Below are 25,601 nucleotides of genomic sequence, written 5' to 3'. Positions count from 1 at the left end.
GTCATTATTATGAAGAAAAATTCATTTTTTTTTAAATACCAAAAAAAAAAAAAAACCACATAGGATGTTATTGCTTTAAAATTTTTCTTTTTCTTTTATTTTGTTTTTTAAAAAAAAGACCAAATAAGAAAAAAGTTGAGCTAAAATTGTGCTTTTATCATGCCTCCAAATCTTTTACTTTCTCACCTTTTGCAATATATGATCAATACTTTACCAACATGAATCATATTTCATTAAGATTGCATTTGATGTAAAATGGTTTTTGAGAGACATTAAAGTTTGCGTTGAAAATATTTTGGAAAAAAAATTATTAATTTCCATTTTTGAGTGAGACCCTAAAAGTAATATGAAAAATTGTTTTTCATTAATTGGTTGGTATTTAAAATAATAACAGGCCCTACCGGCTACCACCTCCTCTTTTGCTTCTCTCTCACCTTTGTTGAAATATTTTCAAAATAAATATATATATAGATAATATTTTGTATCTTGAGAATATTTTAAATAGAAAGTTTTAAAAAATATTGAATGAAAGTTATCCCATATTAGAAAGAAACAGTTAAATGAGTTATTCTAGGGTACACTCTAATACATGTTACCGTACGCTGCAAAGTACCGGACGCACGCAGCACGCGTGGCATGGGTTGTAGGGCGCTAGTGGCATTGGAGCTTGGAGCGATCTGATCATGACCATTCATTTTCGGTCAAATTTAGGTGTCAGTTGGATTATCAGTTTATAGCAATTTAATTTTTCGAAATTCAAAGCAACAGTTTTATTTCGAAATTCAAAATAACAATTTTATTTTGAAATTCGAAATTATCTGAGAATAGATAATTATCTATGATAATTCAATTCTCTTTAATATATTTGTTTGAATTAAAAGAAAAGAAAAGAAAAAAAAAAAAAAAAGATTATCCTTTTATTTTTTTGGCCTGATTAGAATAAAAAATTTGAGGGTATTTTCGGATTTTACCTTTGTTTGTACAAAACATAGTTATAATATAAAAGTTTCTAAGATCCATTATATTCTGAAAAAAAAATTTGCCGTAAAAACTGTTGCATACCAATTCTGGTTGAACAAATATTTTCTTAAGAAAAGTGACCGACACAACTCAGTAGCATTTTCGTTTTCAGTATTTTTCCCTAGTTGTATAACAACCTTTCTCTTCTCCTCCCTCACGACCCGCACCTGCTACCAGTTCCTCCGCCGCCACGCCATCCCGGTCGGACACATCGACTCCCTCCTTTCCGGAGCCGTCAAAGAGGCTGCCGACCAGCTTGGATTAGTCCAAGGACGCTATCGCCGGTGGCGTGAGCGGTAATCATCCAACCTTTGTCTTTATGATCCTCAAGTAATAGCGAAAATTCTGTTCCTTTCTTGATTGTGGTAAATGTTAGAAATGTAAATAAGAAATACCCAGAAAAATAAACAAGTGAATACTGAATCTTTCAATCTGGTCAAGACTCTGAAATATCCAAAATTTTGCATTAGCCCATGTTTGTAGCTGAAAATAAATCCCTTAGTAATGCTCATGTTTTTAGCTGAATGTTTGTAACTTTGTATCTCAGTGTTAATGTGTTTGTACAAAGTTTCCATCACAGGCCTATAGCCTTTTATGGATGTCACTGCATCTTTTTTCGATGAATAAATTTTTTTACTAACAAACAATCAGTACAAAAACTCTCCTTTTTAACACAAACTGCTGAAATACAATCTGCAGAACTTTTTTACAATCCTCAGTGTGAACTCTAACACAATTATGCAGAAAAACACACTCAACATAATTCTACAGAACCTCAATACAACCCACACTAGACACTACTATTCTCTATATTATTCCATCATTTACACCAAAAAGATGTTACCGTATCTGACAAAGTATTGGATGTATCAGGGGAACCATCTGAATCATGGAGGCTAATTCACTTATTCAAAAACCCATTAAGAAGCAGAAACTGAATGTAGAACAGGACATTGATGGGAACAGTAATTGCTTAGGTAACTTACCCGAGGAGATTCTTCTACACATTCTTTCCTTTCTTCGAACAGAAGATGCTGTTAGGACAAGCGTGCTTTGCAAAAGGTGGGAATACCTATGGGCTTCGATTCCCAATCTAGATTTTAACTTGTTACATGCCTCGCACGCTAAGCGAAAGCTTAGGAGACCACTTTTTATGAAGTTTGTGGACAAGGTGTTTTGCCTTCGTGACTCCTCTGTTATAGAACGATTCAGTCTCTGTTGTGATGTGCTAAGTGATGCATCTCGTGTTAATACGTGGATCTCTGCTGCAGTAAGGCATAATGTTCAAGAGTTGTTTATTACGCTTGAAAACATCAAAAGAGAATTTTCACTGCCTTATTGCTTGTTTACTTCCAAGACATTGACAAGCTTGGACCTTTATATGAGCTGTATCTTCAAGCTTCCCTCTACAATTTGTTTCTCAAATCTCAAAGTCTTGAATATTGGAAAAGTAACATTTTCAGATGAATACTTAACCCAGCAGTTTTTCTCTGGTCTGCCTGTCCTTGAGGAGTTGGAATTAAACCGTTGCAGCTGGGTTGATCTCAAGGTTGTGCGTATTTCTGCTCCCAAGCTTCATTCTATGAGCATATTCGAATTTGAGTGTTATGGGGATGGTTGTCAGTTTATGATTTTTGGAGTTGGTCTCAAAAATTTTAATTACTGTGGTTGTCTGTTAAACGAATATTGCTTATATGAGTCATTCTCACTAGAAAAGGCAAGTATTCATCTTGGAACTAATGATACATCAGAACAAATTGCTCATCGCGTGCATAAGCTTCTTACAGGGCTCTCCAACGTACAATTCCTAAGACTTTCCTCTAAGGTGGTTAAGGTATGCCTGCGTCTCTCTTTGTAAATTCATATTTTACTGTAACATATCAACATAATGCTGGAAAAATTATGCTCTCCTTTGCATTGCTTGCATAAATGTGGTATGATTTTAGTGGTAAAATCGGAAAGGGTAACAAACCGAAGGTAAAGCTAATGTCATATAAAGGAAAGTAACCTTTCTATGTTTTCATGCTATTTAAGTTGTCTTTTATTTCTTTTAGTATCTGTATAGCTTTTGGAAAACCATTGGATAAGTGCTTCTCTGATGGTGATGAAAGTGTCCATATGTTGTTTATGTTTCTACTCTTAGGCTATGTGTTATTGATATTAAACAGAAAATTCTTCTGCCCAGAAAAAAAAAATAATAATAAATAAATAAATCTTGGTTTGGTCAGTAAGACTTGAACGAAGTCTTACCCTTGTCCTATACAGTCTCTTACTACTAAATTCAGATGACTTTCTACCTATATTAGTGAGTGATTAGAAATTGCTGATTAGGTTTGTGTTTAATTCCAAGTTATTCTTCTCAAATCTAATTTGATAATTATTAATCACTCTCCACTATGATCCTAGCATGCTTTAATATCGTGTTTGTCATTTTCATTTGCTTTGTTTCTGGATGTATTTTAATTATGATGCATTACTTTATCCTATGCTTAGGTTCTAAGATATGCAGCAGAACTCCTACCTCATATGCCTATGTTCAATAACCTGGTGAGCTTGATGTTCAATGTCACTGAAATGTCAATAGATCTTAGTTCTGAAGCACTGCTGAAGATATTGCAAAGATCTCCTTGTCTTGAGAATCTGAAATTTTGGACGGTAACCTCACTTGATCTACAATGTCTACTATCTTGTATCTATTCCTTCTTATTACAGCTGATTTACAATGATGGATAAAACATTTATTTTGAAATGATCATTTAGGGCGGTCTGACATCAAATTGTGAGGAAGAAGATGATAGGATATTGGACCCAGTGCCTTCATGTTTTTTGTCCCATCTCAAGCGGATTAAAGTCGATAGGTATGATGGAGATGAGAATAGGCTTTCTGCCATAAAAATTTTGCTCAAGAAGGCAGTTGTCTTGGAGAAAATAGTTATATTTTTCTCGGTGTTTCTGAGCTTAGAGAATCGAGTGAAGTTTTGTAAACAGTTGATAGAGCTCCCTAGAGGATCACACAATTGTAAAATTGTTGTGAAATGGTATGATTGTTCCCCTGATAGGTCAACAAAATGTAAAATTGTTTTGTCCTGATCTTTTATTGAGCCCTTGCTCTAGAAAAAAGCCATGAAATTCCTGTATTTTTTTGGAAATGTAAAGTATGGCTTGTGCTAATTCCGTGAATTTGGAATATTTGTGTGTGCGAATTTGGTTTGTTCTAGTTCCGTGATAATTAGTTTTAAATCCCTGAATCTATAAGCTTATACTCAATTTTATGTGATCAATATTTGCTTTTTATTTCTTTTTGGTTCTCTCATTTCTGAGGAGGGCTATACTTATTCTATTTTTTTACATTTGTAAATGACTTTTAAAATCACCATTGAATATGAAATTATTTTTATTAGATTTTGATCTAATAGTGATTTTAAAAGTCACTTATGGGTGTAAAAAAATTATATAAAAAAGTGGGAATAAGTGTAGTATTATTCCTATTTTTTTGTCTTAATTCAATGTCATATGTGATGTTATCTTTGAAAAATTGTGCAGATTAAGCCACATTAAACTACCATTTTATTACAAAAACCTATGCCGTTAATCAAAATTGTTAAAAAAATGTAAAATAATGATGTTTGTAAACTAAATTTATATAAATACCCTTATTTTAAAAAAATAATAATAAAAAATGGCTACAAATCAAGAGCAAAAAATGTGCCTTTCTAAGTTTATTAACCGGAGAAAATAGAGAGAATTTAAAATGAAGATGATCATTTTTCACGGTCATGTGCCTAGCAGAAACACAATGAGGGAACCATTAAAAGAAAGATTATGGTTTTACTTATTTAAACTTGACTAATCATCCCCAAAGAAAAGTAATTCATGAGCATATGCCATCTTTCGTATTGGTGTGTGAGCAGGTAGCTGCCAATGCCATCCGTGTTTTCGCACCCTCAACTTCTCAAGAATTTCCACAACAATCTGCAGACACCTTTTTTCGGCCGCAAACTTCCCCTGATTACATAATGCTTTTCCCATCGAGATAAACACCCGAGTCTTGCTATCCTCAACAATCTCCAGAAACCTATTTTCGTCTGCAAACTTTCCTTGATTACATAATGCTTTGCCCATTGAGATAAAAACCCGAGTCTTACTATCCAGCGGCTCAACAACTCCTTCCAAAGTGTTAATAGCGGTTTCGTAATTCCTCCCCACCGCAATCTGCAAATCCGAAATAAGACCCAAACCTTTCGCAACAACCCATTCTGCTTTTCTAACCCAGTGTAGATAACCCCAAGAAGCCTCCTATCACTTGCAACCTCCACCGAATTTTGTCCCAACTCCTTCTGATGTATCTCCAATGCCTTCATGCAATGCGGCAATGCCTCCTTAAAGTGAAAGTGTGCAACATGCCATTCGGCCAAATACTGGTTTGCTTTACCCAATCCCACCAGACCGTCCTTGTCCTTCTCCGAAATCACCTCCTTGATCTCCAAACACTTCCTAAGATGAGCAATAACCTCACGAGCAATATCCTCCTCGCTCCATCGAAATCTGATCTTCAAATTCGCCAACTCAAACTGCACGGCGTAAAGCAGTGGCCTAAAATCCTCATCACTACATCCCTCTCTCTCTAACCTACCCAATATCCTATCAGCTCTTTCAAGGTACTGCAAACCTTCAACAAACGCATCCTCACCCCCCAAGTCATATTTAGCAGAACCCAACAAGTGCAAAGTGAAGACAATAAGTAAAAAAGCAGGTTCATCATCCCTATCAAAACCTCTCAAAGCTCTATTTGCAAAAGATATAATCTGTTTAGGGTCCTCACCGTCTTCTTTAAGTTTGAGGCCAATTCTCAAGCAAACCGGTGCAAGCTCTCTCTCATCAAAAGCAGACTCCATCTTCTTAAAAGCGTTGAGCATTTCCTTCTTGGTCTTTGCAGACTCAAAAGCCTCTCCAAGCTCAGATTTTTCCTTCAGTTTTCTCTGCATTAACAGCAATTGGGTTCCTTTTTCAACAAAGGAGGACTCCGTACTTTGAAGTCGCTTTGGTGTAGCCTTATTGAATGCCTTCAATAGTAAGCCATGGGCATGGGTCCAGAGCTTGGAAAGTGCGGGTGAGTCCAGTGGTGAGGAAGAGGAAGAGGAAGCGTAGTTTCTGTAAATCAGAGGGGAAAAAGATTTGGGTCCCTGACGAGAGAGGCTTAAGAGAAGTGAAATTGGATTTTTTCTCATGGTGGAACTTTGAGACGTCTCTGGATATTTTCTGAAATTAGAATTTCATCAAACCCTTACAAAACCCTAACAACTGAGGTTTCTCTGTTTTGGAACAGAGAATACCAGACCGTATTTGTCGTGTATACAAGTTCAAATGCTCATGAATTACAGATATTTAATGACAACAAAAATTAAATATTATTTTAAGGGATATTTACAGATATTTGCTGTAAATTTAAGGGATATTTACAGATATTTTCCCTTAAAAGTTTTTATTTCCATTACTTTATTATTATAAGGTAAATACAACAAATTATTCTTTCTTGTTCCTTTTTCATTTATTTTCTTTCTCTTTTGGGTATAACACAATCGTATAAAATATTATAACATTATCCAAAAAGATTATATATGTTGATCAATACTTTACCAAAAAGATGAATCTAAATATTGTGACATTTTTCTTTTACTTTTTCGCCCTCCACATCACACCTTTTGCAATATATGATCAATACTTTACCAACTTGAATCTTGTTTTCTAACTTGCAAATATCTTACTCATATTTTATTGATGTAAAATGGTTTTTGAGAGACATTAATATTTTTTGTTGAAAATATTTTTGAAAAAAAATTAGGGTTAAATACCTTATTTCCCCTAGGGTTTTAGCACTTTATTTTTTGCCTCTAAAGTTTCATTTAGATCACAGGAAATACTGTGGTTTTAATAAAGATAGAGATGGTACCTCCGTTAAAATTTTATCCAAAACTTAATGAAATACCACGTCATTCTGGTGTTTTCGGGCACCCCATGGAGCTAAGGGGGTGGCCCATAGAGCCTAGTAGGTGACTGAAACCTCCCCAAGACCCACTGGGGTGCCCAGCCCACTCCCATGGAGCCAAGGGGGTGGCCGAAACCACCCCCATCAGAGCCACCCCCAATTTTTTTTTTTTTGAAAAAAATATATTTTCTAATCTTTTAAATTTTTTTTTTAAAATTAAAAAATTAATTACATAACACGTGGCGACATTTGATTGGTGCTGACGTGGCGTTCCGTTAAATTTATGTTGAAAGTGTCCATATGTTGTTTATGTTTCTACTCTTAGGCTATTTGTTATCGATATTAAAGAAAATTCTTCTGCCCAGAAAAAATAAAAAAAATAAAAAATAAAAATCGTCCTTTGGCTGGTAAGACTTGCACCAAGTCCTACCCTTGTCCTATACAGTCTCTTTCTACTAAATTAAGACGACTTTCTACCTATATTAGTGAGTGATTGGAAATTGCTGATTAGGTTTTTGTTTGTTCTAAGTTATTCTTCTCAAATCTAATCTGATAATTATTAATCACGCTCCACTATGAATCTATGATCCCAGCTGCATGCTTTTATATCGTGTTTGTCATTTTCATATGCTTTGTTTATGGATGTATTTTAATTATGATGCATTACTTTATCCTATGCTTAGGTTCTAAGATATGCAGCAGACCTCCTTCCTCATATGCCTATGTTCAATAACCTGGTGGGGGTTTGGTGTTCAATGTCACTGAAATGTCAATAGCTCTTAACTCCGAAGCACTGCTGAAGATGTTGCAAAGATCTCCTTGTCTTGAGAATTTGAAATTTTCGGTAACCTCACTTTATCTAAAATGTCTACTATCTTGTATCTATTCCTTCTTATTACTGCTGATTTACAATGATGGATAAAACATTTATTTTGAAATGATCACTTAGGGCGGTCTGTCGTCAAATTGTGAGGAAGAAGATGATAGGATATTCGACCCAATGCCTCCATGTTTTTTGTCCCATCTCAAGCGGATTAAAGTCGATAAGTATGATGGAGATGAGAATAAGCTTTCTGCCATAAAAATTTTGCTCAAGAAGGCTGTTGTCTTGGAGAAAATAGTTATATTTTTCTCAATGTATCTTGCACAAAGCTTAGAGAATCGATTGAAGTTTTGTAAACAGTTGATAGAGCTCCCTAGAGGGTCACACAATTGTAAAATTGTTTTGAAATGGTACGATTGGTCTACTGATAGGTCAAAAAAATGTAAAATTGTTTGGTCCTGATCTTTTCTTGAGCCCTTCTCTAGAAAAAAAGCCATGAAATTCCTGTATTTTTTGGAAATGTAAAGTATGACTTGTGGTAATTCTGTGAATTTGGAATATTTGTGTGTGCGAATTTGGTTTGTGCTAGTTCCGTGATAATTAGTTTTAAATCCCTGAATCTATAAGCTTATACTCAATTTTATGTGATCAATATTTGCTTTTTATTTCTTTTTGGTTCTCTCATTTTTTAGGAGTGGCATATTTATTCTCTGTTTTTTACACTTATAGATGACTTTTAAAACCACCATTGAATATGAGATGGGTCTTTATTGAATTTTGATTTAATGGTGATTTTAAAAGTCGCTTATACGTGTGAAAAAATTATGTAAAAAAGTAAAAGTGAGTGTAGCATTATTCCTCATTTTTTGTCTTAATTCAATGTCATATGTGATGTTGTCTTCGAAAAATTGATTGTAGATTAAGCCACATTGAACTACCATTTTTTTACAAAAACCTAGGCCATTAGGACATGCAATTAACTGTACAAACATTTACAAAGTAAGAAGAACAAGAGACTCTTCTCAAGTACCAGAATATTGTCGCTCGCATATCTAAATTTTAAATTTATATAATTTTCTAGAATCTAGAGCTTTGATTTCTGAAACCTCAATCGATCTCATCCGTCCTTACACCTAATAGCGAAGACTCCAAATCTTCCTCATCTTCTCCGCTTTCCCGCTTCCCCTGGAGCCCAAGAATTAGAGACCCCTTCCAACACACAAAAATAGATCTGTCGACAAAAAATCCAACAAATCCAGCTTGATCAAACTTAGCTCGTTTACACCCGGTCCACCTCCAAAATTTTGATAGATATTTTTCTTTTCCTTAAAAAAAGGTTACATAATTCAATGCTTATTAAAAGTTTTTATTTCCATTACTTTATTATTAAAAGGTTGGTTGTTGTAGATTTTAAACCATAAATTAATAAATTTATGGAAAATGAGCCATGTCACCTATGATTAAAATGGTCAAAAGATAAACTTTTTAATGAAGCTAAGCATTTCTCTTTGCAATATATGATTAATACTTTACCAACATGAATCTTGTTTTCGAACTTGCAAATATATGACTCATATTTCATTAATACTGCATTTCATGAAAAATGGTTTGAAAGACACTAATATTTTTCGTTGAAAATATTTTTCAAAAAAAAATTATTAATTTCCATTGTTTAGGTGGAACCCTAAAGGTAATATTAAAAATATTTTTCATTAAAAAGGTAATATTAAAAATATTTTTCATTTAGAGCTTAATTTCCAATTGTTTAGGTGGCTCTTGTATTCTTTTTTCAGTCATGAATAAAGAGTATTTCCAATTTTCAAAAAAAAAAAAAAATTCATTACTTGGTTTGTATTTAAAACAAGAGAATAACTTCTTTGGGTTGTGGCAAAAAACAACCATTTTGTGCCCTTCAACCGCCTCTTCTGCTTCTCTCTCACCGTCTTCTTCTCCTCCCTCACGACCCGCACCTGCTGCCACGCCATCCGGGTTGGATCCATCGACTCCCTCCTTCCCGGAGCCGTCAAAGAGGCTGCCGACCAGCTCGGATTCTTCCAATCCTCCGGAGCCTCTTCCAAGGACGCTGTCGCCAGTGGCATGAGCGGTAATCATCCAACCTTTGTCTTTATGATCCTTAAGTAATGGCGAAAATTCTGTTCCTTTCTTGATTGTGGTAAATGTTAGAAATGTAATAAGAAAGACCCAGAAAAATAAATAAGTGAATAATGGATCTTTCAATCTGGTAAAGACTCTGAAATAGCCAGAATTTTGCATTAGCCCATGTTTGTAGCTGAAAAAAAATCCCTTAGTAATGCTCATGCTTTTAGCTCAATTTTTGTAACTTTTTATCTCAGTGTTAATGCGTTTGTACAAGTTTCCATTACAGGCCTATAGCCTTTTATGGATGTTACTGTATCTTTTTTTGAAGAATATTTTTTTTTACTAAAACAATCTGTACAAAAACTCTCCATTTTAACACAAACTGGAAAAAAAACTGCAGAACTTTTTTTACAATCCTCAGTGTGAACTCTAACACAATCATGCAGAAAAACACACTCAACATAGTTCAACAGAACCTCAATACAACCCAAACTACTATTATCTATATGATTCCATCATTTACACCAAAAAGATGTTATGATATCTGATAAAGTATTGAGTTTTTCAGGGGAACCATCTGAATTATGGAGGCGAATTCACTAATTCAAAAATCCCAAAAGAAGCAGAAACTGAATGAACAACAGGACATTGATGGGAACAGCAAATGCTTAGGTAATTTACCTGAGGAGATTCTTCGACACATCCTTTCCTTTCTTCCAACCCAAGATGCTTTTATGACAAGTGTACTTTCTAAAAGGTGGGAATACCTATGGGCTTCAATTCCCAATCTAGATTTTGACATATTACATTCCTGGCATCCTAATAAAAGGCGTAATAGAACGCTTTTTATGAATTTTGTGGATAGGGTGTTTTGTCTTCGTGACTCCTCTGATATAAAAAGATTCACTTTCTGTTGTGATGTGCTAAGTGCTGCATCTCGTGTTAATACGTGGGTCATTTCCGCAGTAAGGCATAATGTTCAAGAGTTGCATATTGAGCTTCAAAACTGCAAAGGAGAATTTTCATTGCCTTATTGCTTGTTTACTTGTAAGACACTGAGAAGCTTGGACCTTGATGTGCGTTGTATCCTCAAGCTTCCCACTACAGTTTGTTTCTCAAATCTTAAAATCTTGACTATCGGAAAAGTAACATTTTCGAATGATTACTTAACCCATCAGTTTTTCTCTGGTCTGCCAGTCCTTGAGAAGTTGAAATTAAACGGTTGCTATTGGGGGGGACTCAAGGTTTTGCGTATTTCTGGTCCCAAGCTTCATTTTCTGAGAATAGGTGAGTTTGAGAGAGAAAATTTGAGCTTTAGGGATGGTTGTCAGGTTATGATTTTTGGAGTTAGTCTCAAAGAATTTAATTACTGTGGTAGTCTCCTCAGCAAATATTGCTTATATGAGTCACTTTCTCTGGAAAAGGCAGATATTCATATTGGTTATGTTAATACATCAGCACAAATTGCTCATCGCATGTATAAGCTTCTTACAGGGCTCTGCAACGTAGAATTCCTAAGACTTTCCCCTAATGTGGTTAAGGTATGCCTGCTTCTCTCTTTGTAAATTCAAATGCTACAGTAACATATCAACATAATGCTTGAGAAATTAAGCTCTCATTTGCATTGCTTGCATAAATGTGGTATGGTTTAGCTGTAAAATTGGAAGGGGTAACGAACCAAAGGGTAAAGCTAGTGTCATATAAAGGGAAGTTACCATTCTATGTTTTCATCCTATTTAAGTTATGACAGATGTTACACGGGCATTCTTGTGGATGGGGAAATGTCATGACACACAGAGTTTTGACTCCTAAGGAATCAATTATAATGCAGATGAAAACTTGTCTGAAATTATTTCATCAGCAAATGACAGAATTTAATCATATTCAACATTTTTGAACTTCTGCTTGCAAAACACTGTCTGTGTGGGTTTATCCAGTCATTTTGTCATTCTGGTATAGGCAAATGGTTTGGAGAAGGCTTCCACTCAATGGGTAGCATGGTCATTCTGGTACAGGTTCACACGAGAGAGATTATTTAGAGTATCCGTGTGTGTATCATGAACTCGATCACTTGAGATATTTTCCAAGGTGTTTCACTCCCTTGTAACAAGCCTCACTCCTATAATCTCTTACTACTAAATCCAGATGACTTTCTACCTACATTAGTGACTGATTGGAAATTGCAGATTAGGTTTTTGTTTAATTCTAAGTTATTCTTCTCTTTGCTAATCTCATAATTATTAATCATGCTCCTCCATGATCCCAACATGTGTTTTATATTGTGTTTGTCATTTCATTTGCTTTTTTTTTTTAGAAGTATTTTAATTATGATGCATTGCGTTATCCTGTGCTTAGGTTCTAATACATGCAACACAACTCCTACCACATATGCCTATGTTCAATAACCTGGTGGATTTGAAGTTCAGTGCCAGTACCTATGGGTTCCATTTTGGTGGAACGTCAGTAGATCTTGATTGTGAAGCACTATTGAAGATATTGCGAAGATTTCCTTGTCTTGAGAATTTGGAATTTTTGGTAACCTCACTTGATCTACAAATGTGTACTATCTTATATCTATTCCTTATTATTACTGCTAATTTACAATAATGGATAAAACATTTTTTTTGAAATTATCATTCAGGGGGGGCTTACTTTGTCGTCAAATTGTGAGGAAGATGATAGGATATTGGAACCAGCACCTCCATGTTTCTCATCCCATCTCAAGTGGATTAAAGTCTATTATTATGATGGAGATAAGAAGAAGCTCTCTGCCATAAAAATTTTGCTCAAGAAGGCTGTTGTCTTGGAGAAAATAGTTTTAATTTCCTCATTGTATCCTAGAAAGAACTTGGATAATCAAGTGAAGGTTGTTTGTAAACAGTTGATGGAGCTCCCTAGAGGCTCACAGAATTGTAAAATTGTTTTGGATTGGTATGATCCTTCTGCCAAAAGACGTGAAATTGTTTTGTAATGAGCTTTTCTTGAGCTCTTTCTCTAGAAAATCGCCATGAAATTCCTGGTTTTTTTTTTTTTTTTTTTTTTTTAAATGTAAAAGTATGGCATGCTAACCTTCTACCTTACCTAGGTAAGTTGTTATGGAATGTTCGTGTGCTAATTTGGTTTGTGATAATTCCGTGATAATTAGTTTTAAATCCCTCAACCTATATTTTTGTGATTAGTATTTGCTTTTTTTTTTCTTTTTTTTTTTGGTGTTGTGGTCTTAATTCAATGTCTTTTGAGATGTTGTCTTTGGAAAATTTATTTGAGGGTAGTTCTATTCTTTAAGGAGATTTAATATCTCAAAAAAGGAATATTTCGTATTATTTAACAAGATTCCTTGAAGGCGGGATTTTTTGTAACAAAATAGTAATTCAATGTGGCTGTATGTTGCATGTGTTACTTCATAGGGGCAACTTATGAATGAGTGATAGTTTATGAGGAAAAAAGATAATTGACCATAACTTTTATGAAACATTCTGTTTTCTACTCGTGATGCCATATATTAGAAGAAGCCAAACTCAAGCCCAATAAAGCTAGTTGACACTCAAGCCCATAAAGGTCCATTTGCCCCAAGTTAGGTTGTGTATGTGGGTCAATCCTCCCTCTAGTGAATTGACTAACGAATGTCTATCCAGTGGACACATGGTGAGGGAACCATAAAAGGAAAGACATCTTCTTATTCACAGTTTTGTTTATTTAAACTTGATTCAGTAAGTGAAGAAGCCGTTGAAGCATCCCCTTAGGAAAACAATTTATGAGCATATGCCGCCTCGTATTGGTCTGATTACCTTCATCCTTACCATATCAAGCTCACTTATCATATTGACACAGTCCTATAGATGAAGGTAATGGTCCATATTTGGAGGTATGTACGCACATCTTCCTCCCTATTCTCCTTTTATTGGGTTCTCTTTCAAATGCGTCATTGACTTAAGCATCAGAGTGTTTTTACTAATACCTCCAACGAGTCTTTTTTTTTTTTTTTTTTTTCTCTTAGTAGGTCTCCTTGACTAGAATCTACGTGCGGTCAACTGTACAAACATCTACAAAATAAGAAGAGTAAGGAATTAAAGGGTATTTTCTCTTCTCAATTACCATCACATTGTCACTTGCACTTTTAAATTTTAAATTTATATAATTTGGACTCTAAATAAAAGTTATGGTTTTAGTTTGTCGCACATGTTAAATGGAAAACCTTTCAAATTCCCTATAATGATTAAAGGCGCTTCTTTCTAATTTATTCCATTATCGAAAAATAAATGGAAAAATAGACATGAAAAATGAAAAAGAAAAACCAAAATTACATCAACAACAAAAGCTTAAGCATCAACCAAACTAATACAACAGCAAACAAAATTAGCATCCACAGTCCTAATGCAGCACTATGTCATCCACAACACTAGACCATCATATCCTAAGCTACGAACAATTTCACTTCTCTCATGTCCTCAACCTCCTCTTTTATTGGGTTTTTTGTTTTCCTCTTCTTATTAAAAGCATTGATAATACTTTCTAAAACCTCATGTTAAGGACTTCACCAGTGAGAAAAAAGAATAAGACATGATATGTACAAATTTAATTTTTATAAAGTCGATCTAAGATAGAATATGAATTTGAAGTGTACATCCAAATTAAAGAACTTAATTGACAAGGACTATCATGTCTCTTTTAGCTATCAAATAAAAAGGACTAATATTTCCATCCTAAATAATACTTAAAAAAAATAAAAAATAAAAAAAGTTTTATCCGTGCACAATATTGAGACGTGTTCCATAACAGGACACAAAGAACACGTATCAAGTCGCGGTTCCAAGCCGAATCGCATTTTTGCAAGCCAGGTAATCCTCAAACATCAATATCTTCACAATCAGGTACAACACTCTTAGTAGAAACCAAATTTTCCTTGTGAATTCACAAAGCAAATGGACAAACATCAACTTGTTCTAAAATGCCCAAGACAATGTCGGCCACTTTCCACATCCTTAAAGCAAAAGCAGTTTAAGATATAAACCAATGCGGTCGATAACTTGTCTTGTATTTGTTTCTAGTTTTTACATTTTCAGAATGCCTCTGGGGAATCTGGACCTGGGTCACCTTCCAGATCAAGCTTGAAGCCTATTGAGAAACTAACCCCGTAATGAATTTATATACAAAAAGAATACACAGTTTCCTTTATACACAGAACAGATATCACAATTAGAGTACTGGAAACCCATGTGCATTCCAATTGCCTGATCAGCCGAAGCTTGTAGCCTCAGGATTTATTCTGGGAGTTTCTGGAGGTCTGCTATATATATCATCGAAATGAAGATTCAACTCTCCGGCCTCTAAGTCGTCCATGTAAGTGGTTCGGGATAAGTGGAAGTCATTTCTCCAGTCCAAGTGTTGTTCTTGGTCCTCTGAGATTTTATCTGAAAAATTATCATTATAATTGTCTGAACTTTGGCGATTGAAATCAGGAGGCTCCTTAAAACTTGTCTGGAGCTGGGCACCATCTGGGCCACTTCTAGCCCACCAATGGCTTCTGGTTGGGTTTGGCAAATTGCTAGAATCATGATGCCTTAGTACACTATCCCGGAAGAAACGAGTTGATGTAGAAGCCCCCAGATGGGATTGTGTTCGATCCTGATCATAATGGTCACCCCAGTATTCTTCACACTTCGGTTCATTTTGTGTCAAGTTGGATGGTGTCCAGTAATCTCCAGGACGTTGCTCAGTTGCTACAGAAGGTTGCAGTGCACCGTCTCTCGAGTAACCAGTCGTGCGGTTAGGTTGTGACATATAATACCAATCAAGAAGATAAGGGTGATTCTTTTGATCTGCATCAATTAGCCAGAGAGAACCCAAGTGATAGCCAGTCCCAACATTATTATGTGTAAGCTCCCTTGAGAAAACGTTGCGTCGGTCTCCACAGCCTCTAAAAGTGGGGCTCCCTTGCCACATTCTAGAAGGAGAATATGCCTGTCTAGTTCCCTGACCTTGCAGATTTTGCTCCCTGAAAGTCCTAAGATTTGATATAAACTGCTTTCCCTGAGTGTTTGGTTCCCATGAAGGATAGCTACTCTGAAAGCTGCAACCAAAATAGAAAGATTGAAAATTGAGAAGCAGTGAAGGAAATAATTAATTGAAAGCACTATGGTAGCTACAACTTCACAAATAGCATATTGGAAATCACTGCTGCTAATTTTCAATTTCTAATATAAAATGATAATGCATTTGAAACTCATACAGTGGAAACCCAAATAATCATAGACATGAAATTCCAGTTTCTCTGGTAGACAATTAAGCAGGATAAGGAATTGAAGATAGAGACTAAAGGACTGGCAGTTGCAGCAGCACTGGTGCTTCCAGCCTTGTTGGCATTTATTTTAATAGTTGAAAAAGAAAGAAAAAAAAAAAAATCAAAAGATAGGAGATTGAAACTGCGCAGAGAATATTCTAGGAATTTTTCCAAATCAAATGTTATAGAAGGTAAGGCTTCATGACCTCAATTATATCAATCCTACAAGAAATATAGCTACGATCATACCTCAAAAATGATTTCTCCATTTTCCCCTGAGAACTCCTTTCAATGCGAGGAGCACTGTGTGGTGAACCATAATTGCTATTGCCATGCTTTTGAAAGTCAAAGACACTAAAGCTGCCAAAAGATCAAGAGAGTAAAGAAGAAATGAAAATATTGTCAATGTTAAGAAAACATGTCAAAAAAGGCCACTAAAGTCAAGTCATGGCGGCACCAGAAAGGAGAATTAGAACAAAGAAGGAAGACTAACCTGCAGACATGACCAACACCTTCAATATTCACTGTAGAATCTGCAATGAACTGCAAAATGTCATCCACACGCTGCAAAATAGAAATAGGACATGTCAGTTCAAAAACTAGCATTTATGGTGTGGAAGAATATTATTGTCTATTGAAAAAGTAAACAACCTTTGGGACAACAAATATAAGTAAATACGGAGTGAGGAAAATTGAGGCCATCTCCTCAAGTAGCATCATTCCAGTATACTGCATCGGAGGGGAAAAAAAAAAAAAATCTCATGAGCATAAAAATAGTTAAAACCTTCTCTATCATGGATGAAAAAAAATATATATTATCGTCAATTTGCCCAAGTGAAGCCCAGAAATATTTCTCTAACCCATCCAGGAATCAAACTGCCTAAGAAGAAAAAAGTAAGCAAAATACTGCATGAAAATGCACCCCTAGAAAAGACAGCAGCATACCATAGTGGAGATGTGGACACTTACGACAATATACAACAAAGAAGATTATGCACAAGTCCCATGATTCATGATCCTATCTACAATGTGATGCATACAACTATTTAATACCATTCTATGCAGGATGCTTTCTCAATGCAACAACTCTGCAATTCTAAATGCAAATGCAATTAGATAAATTACCAGTCCATGCCAAAGAAAACGGGATAAAACGTTGACGTACTAAGCCCAGAGTTATACGTATTCCCAACCAGAGAAAAGATTGACTATTCATGGTCGGTACCACCAATAACCCGTACAATAAGAAGGATGAAGATATGGCCCTCAGAAAAAATTTGCCAAACTTTCAAGCAAAATCAGTTCACAAAATGTTTATATGAACCAAGCTCGCAATTACTCAAACTGACCCAAGCATAAGGAATGGGGGAGGGGACAGAGCTAATAGATGCAAGCAAATTCAGACTAATACCCAACTGACACCGCTTCACCCTGCTATACCCATATTGACACAAAATCCCATGGTAAGGGAATGGCTACCAGGGTGAGAAAATGTATCAACACAACTGAATCCAACAATTGAGTATGTAGCTAACCTGAAACCATATCAAAGTCCATGTAAACAATTAATATCTCCCAGCACTCTGCCTTGTGTCTATTTGGATTTAACTAGGACTGCTAGATATCAATTCTCATAGTTCAACTAATGTACTCTTTTCTAATTAAAACTAAAAAGAAGTTTCTAGAACTTTCTTGCTCAACCACTCATGCCAGCTCTACTTCAGTGAAAACATGAAAACCACTCAAGTACCTGAAATAGGGTTTGAAACTCGATGCAGACCATCTCAGTATTTTCTTTGCCACGCCACCTCTTTGGCATATAATGTGTATGTTGGACCACCATAGACATTGCTCCCTCAGGATCAAGGACTAGAAGCTCATCTGTAATAGCAGCCCGGCTTATAGCTGTTATAGTTCCAAAAACAGCAGCATACCAAAACAAGTTGCGACCAAATATCTGCATGGTTTGAAAATAATGAAAAAAAAATAGCATCTATAAACAATATATACAAGGTGTGATATGCCATTAAAACAAAACATGTAAGAATTCAAGTACATGGCCCTCTAGCAGCGACTCCTCCAGAAATGCAATGATGATTAGGATAGCAGCAAAGCCGCCAGATACGAAGGAGATGAACTTTGCTATAATAGAAATAATAGGAGACGGGAATTGCTTGATATAATTAGAAGCATGCTCTACACTGCTATTGATCCGGTGCTTGAACAAATGGTCCACCTGTTATACAGAAAAGGATAATACTCTTATAGCTAAAGCATAAACAAAAAGAAATACATGTAAAATACTAACATCAGATGTTACAGATGATAACCACCTAAAAACAGGTTTAGCTTATTCTAAGATAAGATGGAGGAAACTGCCAGAAAGCAAAGAAGAAAAATGCGAGAAAGCAAAACAAGAGGAGGAACCTAACTTCTAAAATGGAGGAGGGGCCAGGTTTAACTTATTATTAGCAAGCGAAATGGTAGGGGTACTAAATCTTTTACTAACAGATGCTTACTAAACTGATGTATAGCTCATTCATTGAAGAAAAACAAAACAATTAATTAAAAGAATGTATAGCTCATTCATGTAAACTGATGTATAGCTCATTCATTGAAGAAAAACAAAACAATTAATTAACAGAAATGCAACAAGTACCAATTCATGAACTACATATCAGTTGTTCTCAAATTAATTCCAATCACGCCTCCATTCTATCTTCTTCTTTCTTTCTTTTTTTTTTTTAATTATTATTTTATTATTTATTTTTACCATAGTCAATGTGACCCACATCTGTGTTCAACTATCTGACACCAAGTCTTAGGCATTAGAAGTTAACTTTTTTTAAGAAGTTTCTTTGTAAATATTCTTGCAAATTAACAATGAAGCTGCAGTATTATTCAAGTAGTATCATTGGGTGCCGATTTACCTCCCTATGATAATCTTATGACACCTTACCACCATGACTAATTTGCACTTTGGTGAACCAATCAAGTGATGCAACAACATATTTGACACCCTGTTGGAGATTTGGGTTGGGAAGGGCAAGGTGTAAAGGCAGTCTTGCTTATGTACACTCCACACAATGCCACAGCAATTGGGGATAGACAAAAAGGAAAAAGGGCAGTGTGCAATTAGGGTGCAAAATAGATGATGTGACATAATTTCATAAGTTCATTAAAATGTTTCAATTTAATCCAGACCACAAGGAGGCAAACTGCAAGGAGGTTTAGTGTAACCCTTTGAAAGCCATGGAGATAAAGTATAAATCACTAATTACAGAGAGGTGTTTTGTAGTTAATCCTTTATCATGTGAATCACCAATCATTCCCCAACATTATAGCATTATTTTAATTGGTAAAAGGATAAAGATACTATGGTCATTCATCTGGGAAGAAACTTGGATGAACTTAATAAAATAGCAATAAAAATAATAATTACCTCATTATATTCCCTAAAGATCCATTTTGACAAAGTTGACCACCTTCGAGATGATGCAGTACTTGGATGATTATAGAATTGCTCGGCATGCCTCAGGAAGAGATACACCAGCATGAATATGACAAGAAACGGTGAAAGAAGCAGCATTGCAAGCCCAACTACCATAAGCCTTTTCTTTAAGGTTGTTGGATTAGATATAAATTCCCTTCTAACACAGAAGTTTCTGCAGAAAGAGCACAGTCAAATCAGAAAATCATTACAGATCACGGAAAGCATGCATAAGCATTAATGCAAGTTCTGCATCATGCATCATTATTTTAGCAAATTCTTGAAATTAATGCATCACGCATCATTATTTTCCAATAATAACCAAAAAAAGAAAATTTGTAACAATTCCCAAACAAAGGGGAATACACTTTCTTACACACACTGTAGAAGAGAATAAAAGTGAACATGCTGAATATGTAATTACAGATCATGATTATACACCTTCCATGTAAATATATGCCCAAGACACTAAATATAATGGTTATTCATTTAAATTTCAACATACCGATCAAACATGCTCTGCAGTATGCACCAATTTAAGGTCCACTCAAGGGTCTTTGTCAGTATCAGACGATGTTGTGCTCCATGTGTGCCAAATTTGACCGTCGGCCCAACACCGGGGATCCACTGAGAGATTGGGAATGCAAGAACCCCCTTGTTGACCATTCCAATCAAGTAGTTTTCCTTGCGCATCAATCGCATTACAACATCATGAGCAGAAAGATCCTTAACCACACATAGTTGTTGTGAACTTTGCAGCTGAACAACCTTCTCAAGAATTGTTGCCCATGGCATTGTTTGAATTTCATTGTCCGTAACATGGAGACTGCAGTACATAATAACCTTGCTCATTGTTATTTAATGATGAAATATTACTAAAACATAAGAACTTTGACCAGAAGAGAAAATATTGCCTTCAACACAATCAAAGTTTATATAGATAAGCTTATTCACAGCTTACCTGTTGTAATAAAAGTGACGAATCCCCAAAGTGTCCTTTAATTGAGCAAAAAACCTCAAAAAACAAAAGATCCAATAAAAGGAAAATATCACTAAATATCCAACAATAATAGCTTTGGTAAGTGTTAGGGGAGTTAATGGGTGCCGATGAAGAGCATCCTTAGCAAGATCACAAGGCTTAATTCCAGATTCAACCGCATCCATCCCACACTTTGCATTACGAAGACCATTCCAGTCAACAAATAATAAGAAAAATCCTGAGAAACAAATTGTGAAGCCCAGGCTTAGAACCTCAACTATCCACTGTATAATGATGCACCAAAGCCCTTTCTCACAGTAGTAGCTGTAAAGCCTTTCAAAGAATAGGTCCAAATCAGCAATTGGTTCCACATTCAAGGTATCACCATTAAGAAGTCCCGAAGGGCTCTCACTACCAGGACTTGGTGGTACCCTTCCGTAGTCCGACAATTCAATCTCAGGAGACACATCTTTAAGCAAGCCTGTAGTCAAAGATGATTCACCACGCCATTTCGATTGGAATACACTGAGGAGGTTTGCACTCTTTGGCCCACTGAACATCATTCACAAAGACTAACAGTAGGCAAATGCAACCAGTCCATTCCCCAAACCACTTACAAGTAGGAAGGAAAGGAGCTGTAAAGAAGAAGAAAATGAAATTAGCCCCTTCTGTAGTCATTCATGAAAAATCAGTTTTAATACCTGTCTGCAAAAACTAAGAAAAAGAAAAAAAGCAGATCTACCAAAAAAATGCACTACAATCAAATGATAACTGCAATTCAACTGATTATCATCCACCATAATTGGATGACAACATTGCCCCCAAGATTATGTGAAAAATCTAAGCCATTGAACTTGTGGAAATATGCTTCACAGCACTCAAGAAAAAGAAGCATGTCTATACCATTAGCCCGGTACTTGTTATTTTAGCTTGGAAAATATAAGTACTGGAATACTGCAGTTTTCTTTTTCATCTGCATAAGACATAATTTAATTACATGGTAGAAAGAGGAAGGGGAGATTGTAGGGAAGAATATAATGGATCGAATGACCCCAAATGGTCTGACTGTAATTTTTCTTTTGAGTGAGTCATTATACAACTGAATAGAAGCAAGAAGAAACCATCTTTAAATATCACCATATTGAGGGAGGGGAATTTGGATACAACAAAGCAACCTTACGAATACTACCTAATAGGTGACAACCTATAAAAAGTCTAACATATGGCAAGCCTTAGATACCTAAACTCATAAAGCGTCTTTGCTCCATATCTAAAAGGTATGAAAAGGGAAAGTAATGCCGAAACAAATGCCATTCTTCATGTACCTTTCCATTAATTGTAGTAATCTTGGTCAAAGATTAGATAAAAAAAATTGTAGCAATCTTTGACAAAAAAAAAAATGGAAGTCCAAAATTCAATCGAATCTTCTTCAGTGCCGCAATAACAATTTGGATTTCCTCTACCAACCCTGCAATTGTAACAATATAATGTTGTAAAATCAAGGGCAAATTTGTTTATCATGACTAGGAGATATATAGTTAAGTACTCCTGAGAGTGCTGAGCATTCTAAAAAAATAGGATTTCGTTTAATAAGTTTTTGATATTCAGCTCATGTATGGTTTTGTAGAGTAGCGGTAAGGATGACTGGGGTGGGAGAAGAGAGAGAGAGAGAGACAACCATATTATCATACTTTAAATGGTATTTGTCTATCAGCAGTCCAACTCAATCGGCTAGAAATGCTTCGAAGATCAAATTCATGTCATACCCTGAATTAGGTTTTCTAGTAACAAATTTTCAAGGTGGGAAAAAGACATTTTACAAGAAAAATGAAGAGAATCTCATTTATTTTATCTTATCAATAAAAATGGTCAATGAGAATTTAAAGAAAAAAGGGTAATAATGACATAAGAATTAATGTACATTTAACTCAAATTCCAAAACCAGTTCAGAAGGAATGCAGTCACATACGGTATGACCATGACTGCACATAAGAATCAGCGCCATCTGCATTCATCTTCATTATCAGTTCAAATTGCACCAAACATCCAGACCGAATCTTCTTCAGTTTGTCAAAACCCCTAGGCACATGATACATCCTTTTGATAGTATGACTACAGAATGTGTAACTAGTAAAAATGCATTCTTTGTGTCAAAAATGCATAACTAGTTTGTCAAAAAATGTGTAACTAGCACGTCAAAAATGCACGACTAGATTAACAAAATGGGCTAAAACACACCACCACACCATACTTTGCCAAAATTTTGTGTGGACAAAATAAATTATAGAAAGTAAATGTTCGTATCCACTAATCAGTTGACATAAACTAAACAACGGAATGGCTCAGTGATCCCTTTCGCAGAACATCCAATGCACACAGAGCCTCTACAGCACAGTCACGAACCTAAGAACCCAAGCCAGACATGAAAAAAGAAGTAGCACCCAGATAATCTTTTAGCAGATAAATAAATACCCACAAGTCCGAAGCAAAATTTGTATGAAAATTCCCAACTGGGTAATCATCAGAAACTATCAGATTTACAAATTTCCTACGAGAAATACCAATATAAACTATACAATTGTTCCCTTGACACTTTTAAGCACAATTAGCTTAAGAGGAGCTAGTTTTCATAACTAGAAGTCAAACGGATATGCCCATGTTGATTATAATAACGTAAAGAACTTCCATCAATAAACTAAAAAAATTAGATTAAATATATATATATAAAAAAAAAAAAAAATACAACTAATATCACTAAATTCAAGCAGAAAACAATATTACCTGCAACCCACCAGAGAATAGGAGTAATCAAACTAAGAGAGCCCGAAATACATGAAATTCAATGAATTCAATAGGTACCCAGTAAACAATTTGGTGCAAAAAAACCGCCGGAATGAAAGAATTTCAGAGGTTTGTACGAGAGGGTTTGAGGTTAATTTCAGAAGCCGAAGCAACAAGGAATTGATTGAAGAGAGGAGAAACCGAAGAGGCAGAGAGAGAGAAAGAGTTTGGTTGCGTGGAAGAAAGAGGAATTTTCTTGAATTCTATAATCTTTGTAGGACTCAGAAGGGGCTTTGGTCTTTTGTTTGGGTTTCTCGTTTTATCTCTCAACAAGGAGACGTGAATTTAGGAAAATACTCACAAGACCATTTTTCATTCCTTAAGTTTTATCCCTTTTTTTTTCTTGTTTTTTTTGTTTTTGTTTTACTATTGCTTTTTGGTTTTTGCTCAACGGTTAGGTTAGAACTGAAAAAAGATTTTAAATTGAGTAATTTTTTTTTTTTTTTTCTATATGAAATTGAATAACGTTATAAGTCACTCTTGTGTATTTTTTTATTTTTTCAATAATAACGTGACTCTTAAAATTACTATTAGACTTGTAATTAATTACTATTAAATTTTGATCAAATGATAATTTTAAAAATTATCTCATTTTTTGAAAGACACAAGAGTGAAACAAGATAAACTCCTAAAATTACTCCCTTAAATTAAGGTTTTCTGGTCAAACCAAAATCATATTATCCTATTTTCATATGTTTGTTAGTTTTTTGTTTTTATAAAACCCGAAAAATTCAGTTCCGTAACATGTTATGTATATTTATTAATTTATTAAAAATAAGTAATAATGTAGAAGATCAAAATCCAACAATAAACTTACAACAATGTGTGGTGCATAAAGTTTAGCTGAGGTTGAGAATTTTATACATTATGATTTATATTTGGATAATTTTTTTAAAAAAATTAGGTTAGAATTTTTTTTTTTTAACAAGTTCAGTTTATTAAATTACTTTAGGGCATATACTTTTCACCTTTTTTTTTTTTTCAATTTTTATGTGTTTAAATACATGCTAATTTAATAGACTTAATTAAAAATTTTCCTCCCATTGTTCTTTACTTTTTCTTGTGAGCAAATTATTATTTACTTAACTGATAAGAATCCCCCCCCTTTTTTTTTTTTTTTTTTTAAAGAGAGAATCCCTTTTCTGTATATCTAGGAAACTGAGATGGAAAATGGGCTTTGGGATTTTCTAAGCCCATGTGATAAGGAATTTGGGTTTTGGTGGATGAGACAGTTGGGTCCTGCTTTCGGCCCATGATTACAGATCCTACTCCAATCCACTGTCCATGGACCTCACCTTCGAACTGAAAAATAAAAAAATGATAAAAGACTATGTTTGGAAAAGCCCTTTTTTTTTTCTTTTTTTTTTTCTGAAATAAAAAGAAAAATTAATTGATATTATATAAAAGTGAAAGAAGTTTTGAATTTTTTATGAGAGAAAAGTGAAGAAATTTGTTTTATTAATATGAATAAATAAGTTTGATTTTTTTTAGAGGGACGAAAAAAAGATGAAAAAACTTGTTGCCAAACATGCACTAGAAATGGTTAAATTACTAATTTCATACTGACATAGCGTGCTATGTTACTGAGCGTAGTTTTCTATGTCAGACACAAAAAAAAGGTCGCTCATAACAAGCAATATTATCGTATATGAAATGATTGTAAATGGTAGTATTTCATTTATGCTAATATATAATCTTAAATATTAGTGTTACTCTTTTATTTCACGCCCAATAAAAAAAAACAGTTTTCATTATGTGAGAATCACGTGTTGTTTTTATTAAAAGTATATGTTTAAAGATATATATTAACTTAATAAATTGAATTGTAAGGATTTTCTTTGAGAATCCAACCTTAATTAAAAGAAAGTTTTGTCCATTTGGTGAAGGTAGCACACAATATGATAGGTGTACTATCTTATATTTGACACCACCATAAACAATCATGTTAATTTATAATAAACTTATTATAAAACTTATAATAGTTCTAACAACAATAAAAAAAACTGACCATATGAAGAAAGAAACTATTTATAAACCATTTCATAGCCATGAATAAAATCTCAAATTTCAAGTTATTGTGGA

General features: G+C 34.6%; 3 protein-coding genes and 1 pseudogene across 6 annotated transcripts; 2 read left to right on the top strand and 2 right to left on the bottom strand.

Moving 5' to 3' along the window:
- Positions 1-1,068: 1,068 nt before the first annotated feature.
- LOC132166270 (F-box/LRR-repeat protein At3g59190-like) lies at positions 1,069-4,209 on the top strand. The gene is made up of 4 exons (XM_059577061.1): positions 1,069-1,316; positions 1,894-2,854; positions 3,514-3,675; positions 3,781-4,209. Exons 2-4 carry the CDS (start codon positions 1,910-1,912, stop codon positions 4,108-4,110), a joined length of 1,437 nt encoding a protein of 478 aa, XP_059433044.1. The 5' UTR covers positions 1,069-1,316; positions 1,894-1,909; the 3' UTR covers positions 4,111-4,209.
- A 497-nt stretch (positions 4,210-4,706) lies between these two features.
- Positions 4,707-6,350, bottom strand: LOC132166207 (uncharacterized; annotated as a pseudogene).
- Positions 6,351-9,726: 3,376 nt separating this feature from the next.
- LOC132165764 (F-box/LRR-repeat protein At4g14103-like) lies at positions 9,727-12,960 on the top strand. The gene is made up of 4 exons (XM_059576444.1): positions 9,727-9,933; positions 10,498-11,470; positions 12,285-12,464; positions 12,571-12,960. Exons 2-4 carry the CDS (start codon positions 10,514-10,516, stop codon positions 12,898-12,900), a joined length of 1,467 nt encoding a protein of 488 aa, XP_059432427.1. The 5' UTR covers positions 9,727-9,933; positions 10,498-10,513; the 3' UTR covers positions 12,901-12,960.
- A 1,851-nt stretch (positions 12,961-14,811) lies between these two features.
- Positions 14,812-23,801, bottom strand: LOC132165425 (autophagy-related protein 9). Of its 4 annotated transcripts, none has more exons than XM_059575980.1 (11): positions 23,460-23,801; positions 22,004-22,146; positions 20,661-21,313; positions 20,205-20,525; positions 19,652-19,874; positions 18,266-18,445; positions 17,960-18,166; positions 16,861-16,938; positions 16,703-16,773; positions 16,459-16,569; positions 14,812-15,999 (listed from the first exon to the last, which is right to left on the bottom strand). In XM_059575980.1, exons 3-11 carry the CDS (start codon positions 21,239-21,241, stop codon positions 15,165-15,167), a joined length of 2,607 nt encoding a protein of 868 aa, XP_059431963.1. In that variant the 5' UTR covers positions 21,242-21,313; positions 22,004-22,146; positions 23,460-23,801; the 3' UTR covers positions 14,812-15,164. The 4 variants fall into 4 exon arrangements, with proteins under 4 accessions (XP_059431963.1, XP_059431964.1, XP_059431962.1 ...); XM_059575981.1 differs by lacking the exon at positions 23,460-23,801 and adding an exon at positions 22,648-23,342; XM_059575979.1 differs by lacking the exon at positions 22,004-22,146.
- Positions 23,802-25,601: the final 1,800 nt, after the last annotated feature.

This window comes from Corylus avellana, chromosome ca11 (genome assembly GCF_901000735.1).
Source record: "Corylus avellana chromosome ca11, CavTom2PMs-1.0".
Classification (NCBI taxonomy): domain Eukaryota; kingdom Viridiplantae; phylum Streptophyta; class Magnoliopsida; order Fagales; family Betulaceae; genus Corylus; species Corylus avellana.
The sequence above is the reverse complement of the archived record's forward strand: the minus strand, read 5'-3'. Positions and strand labels throughout refer to the sequence as shown.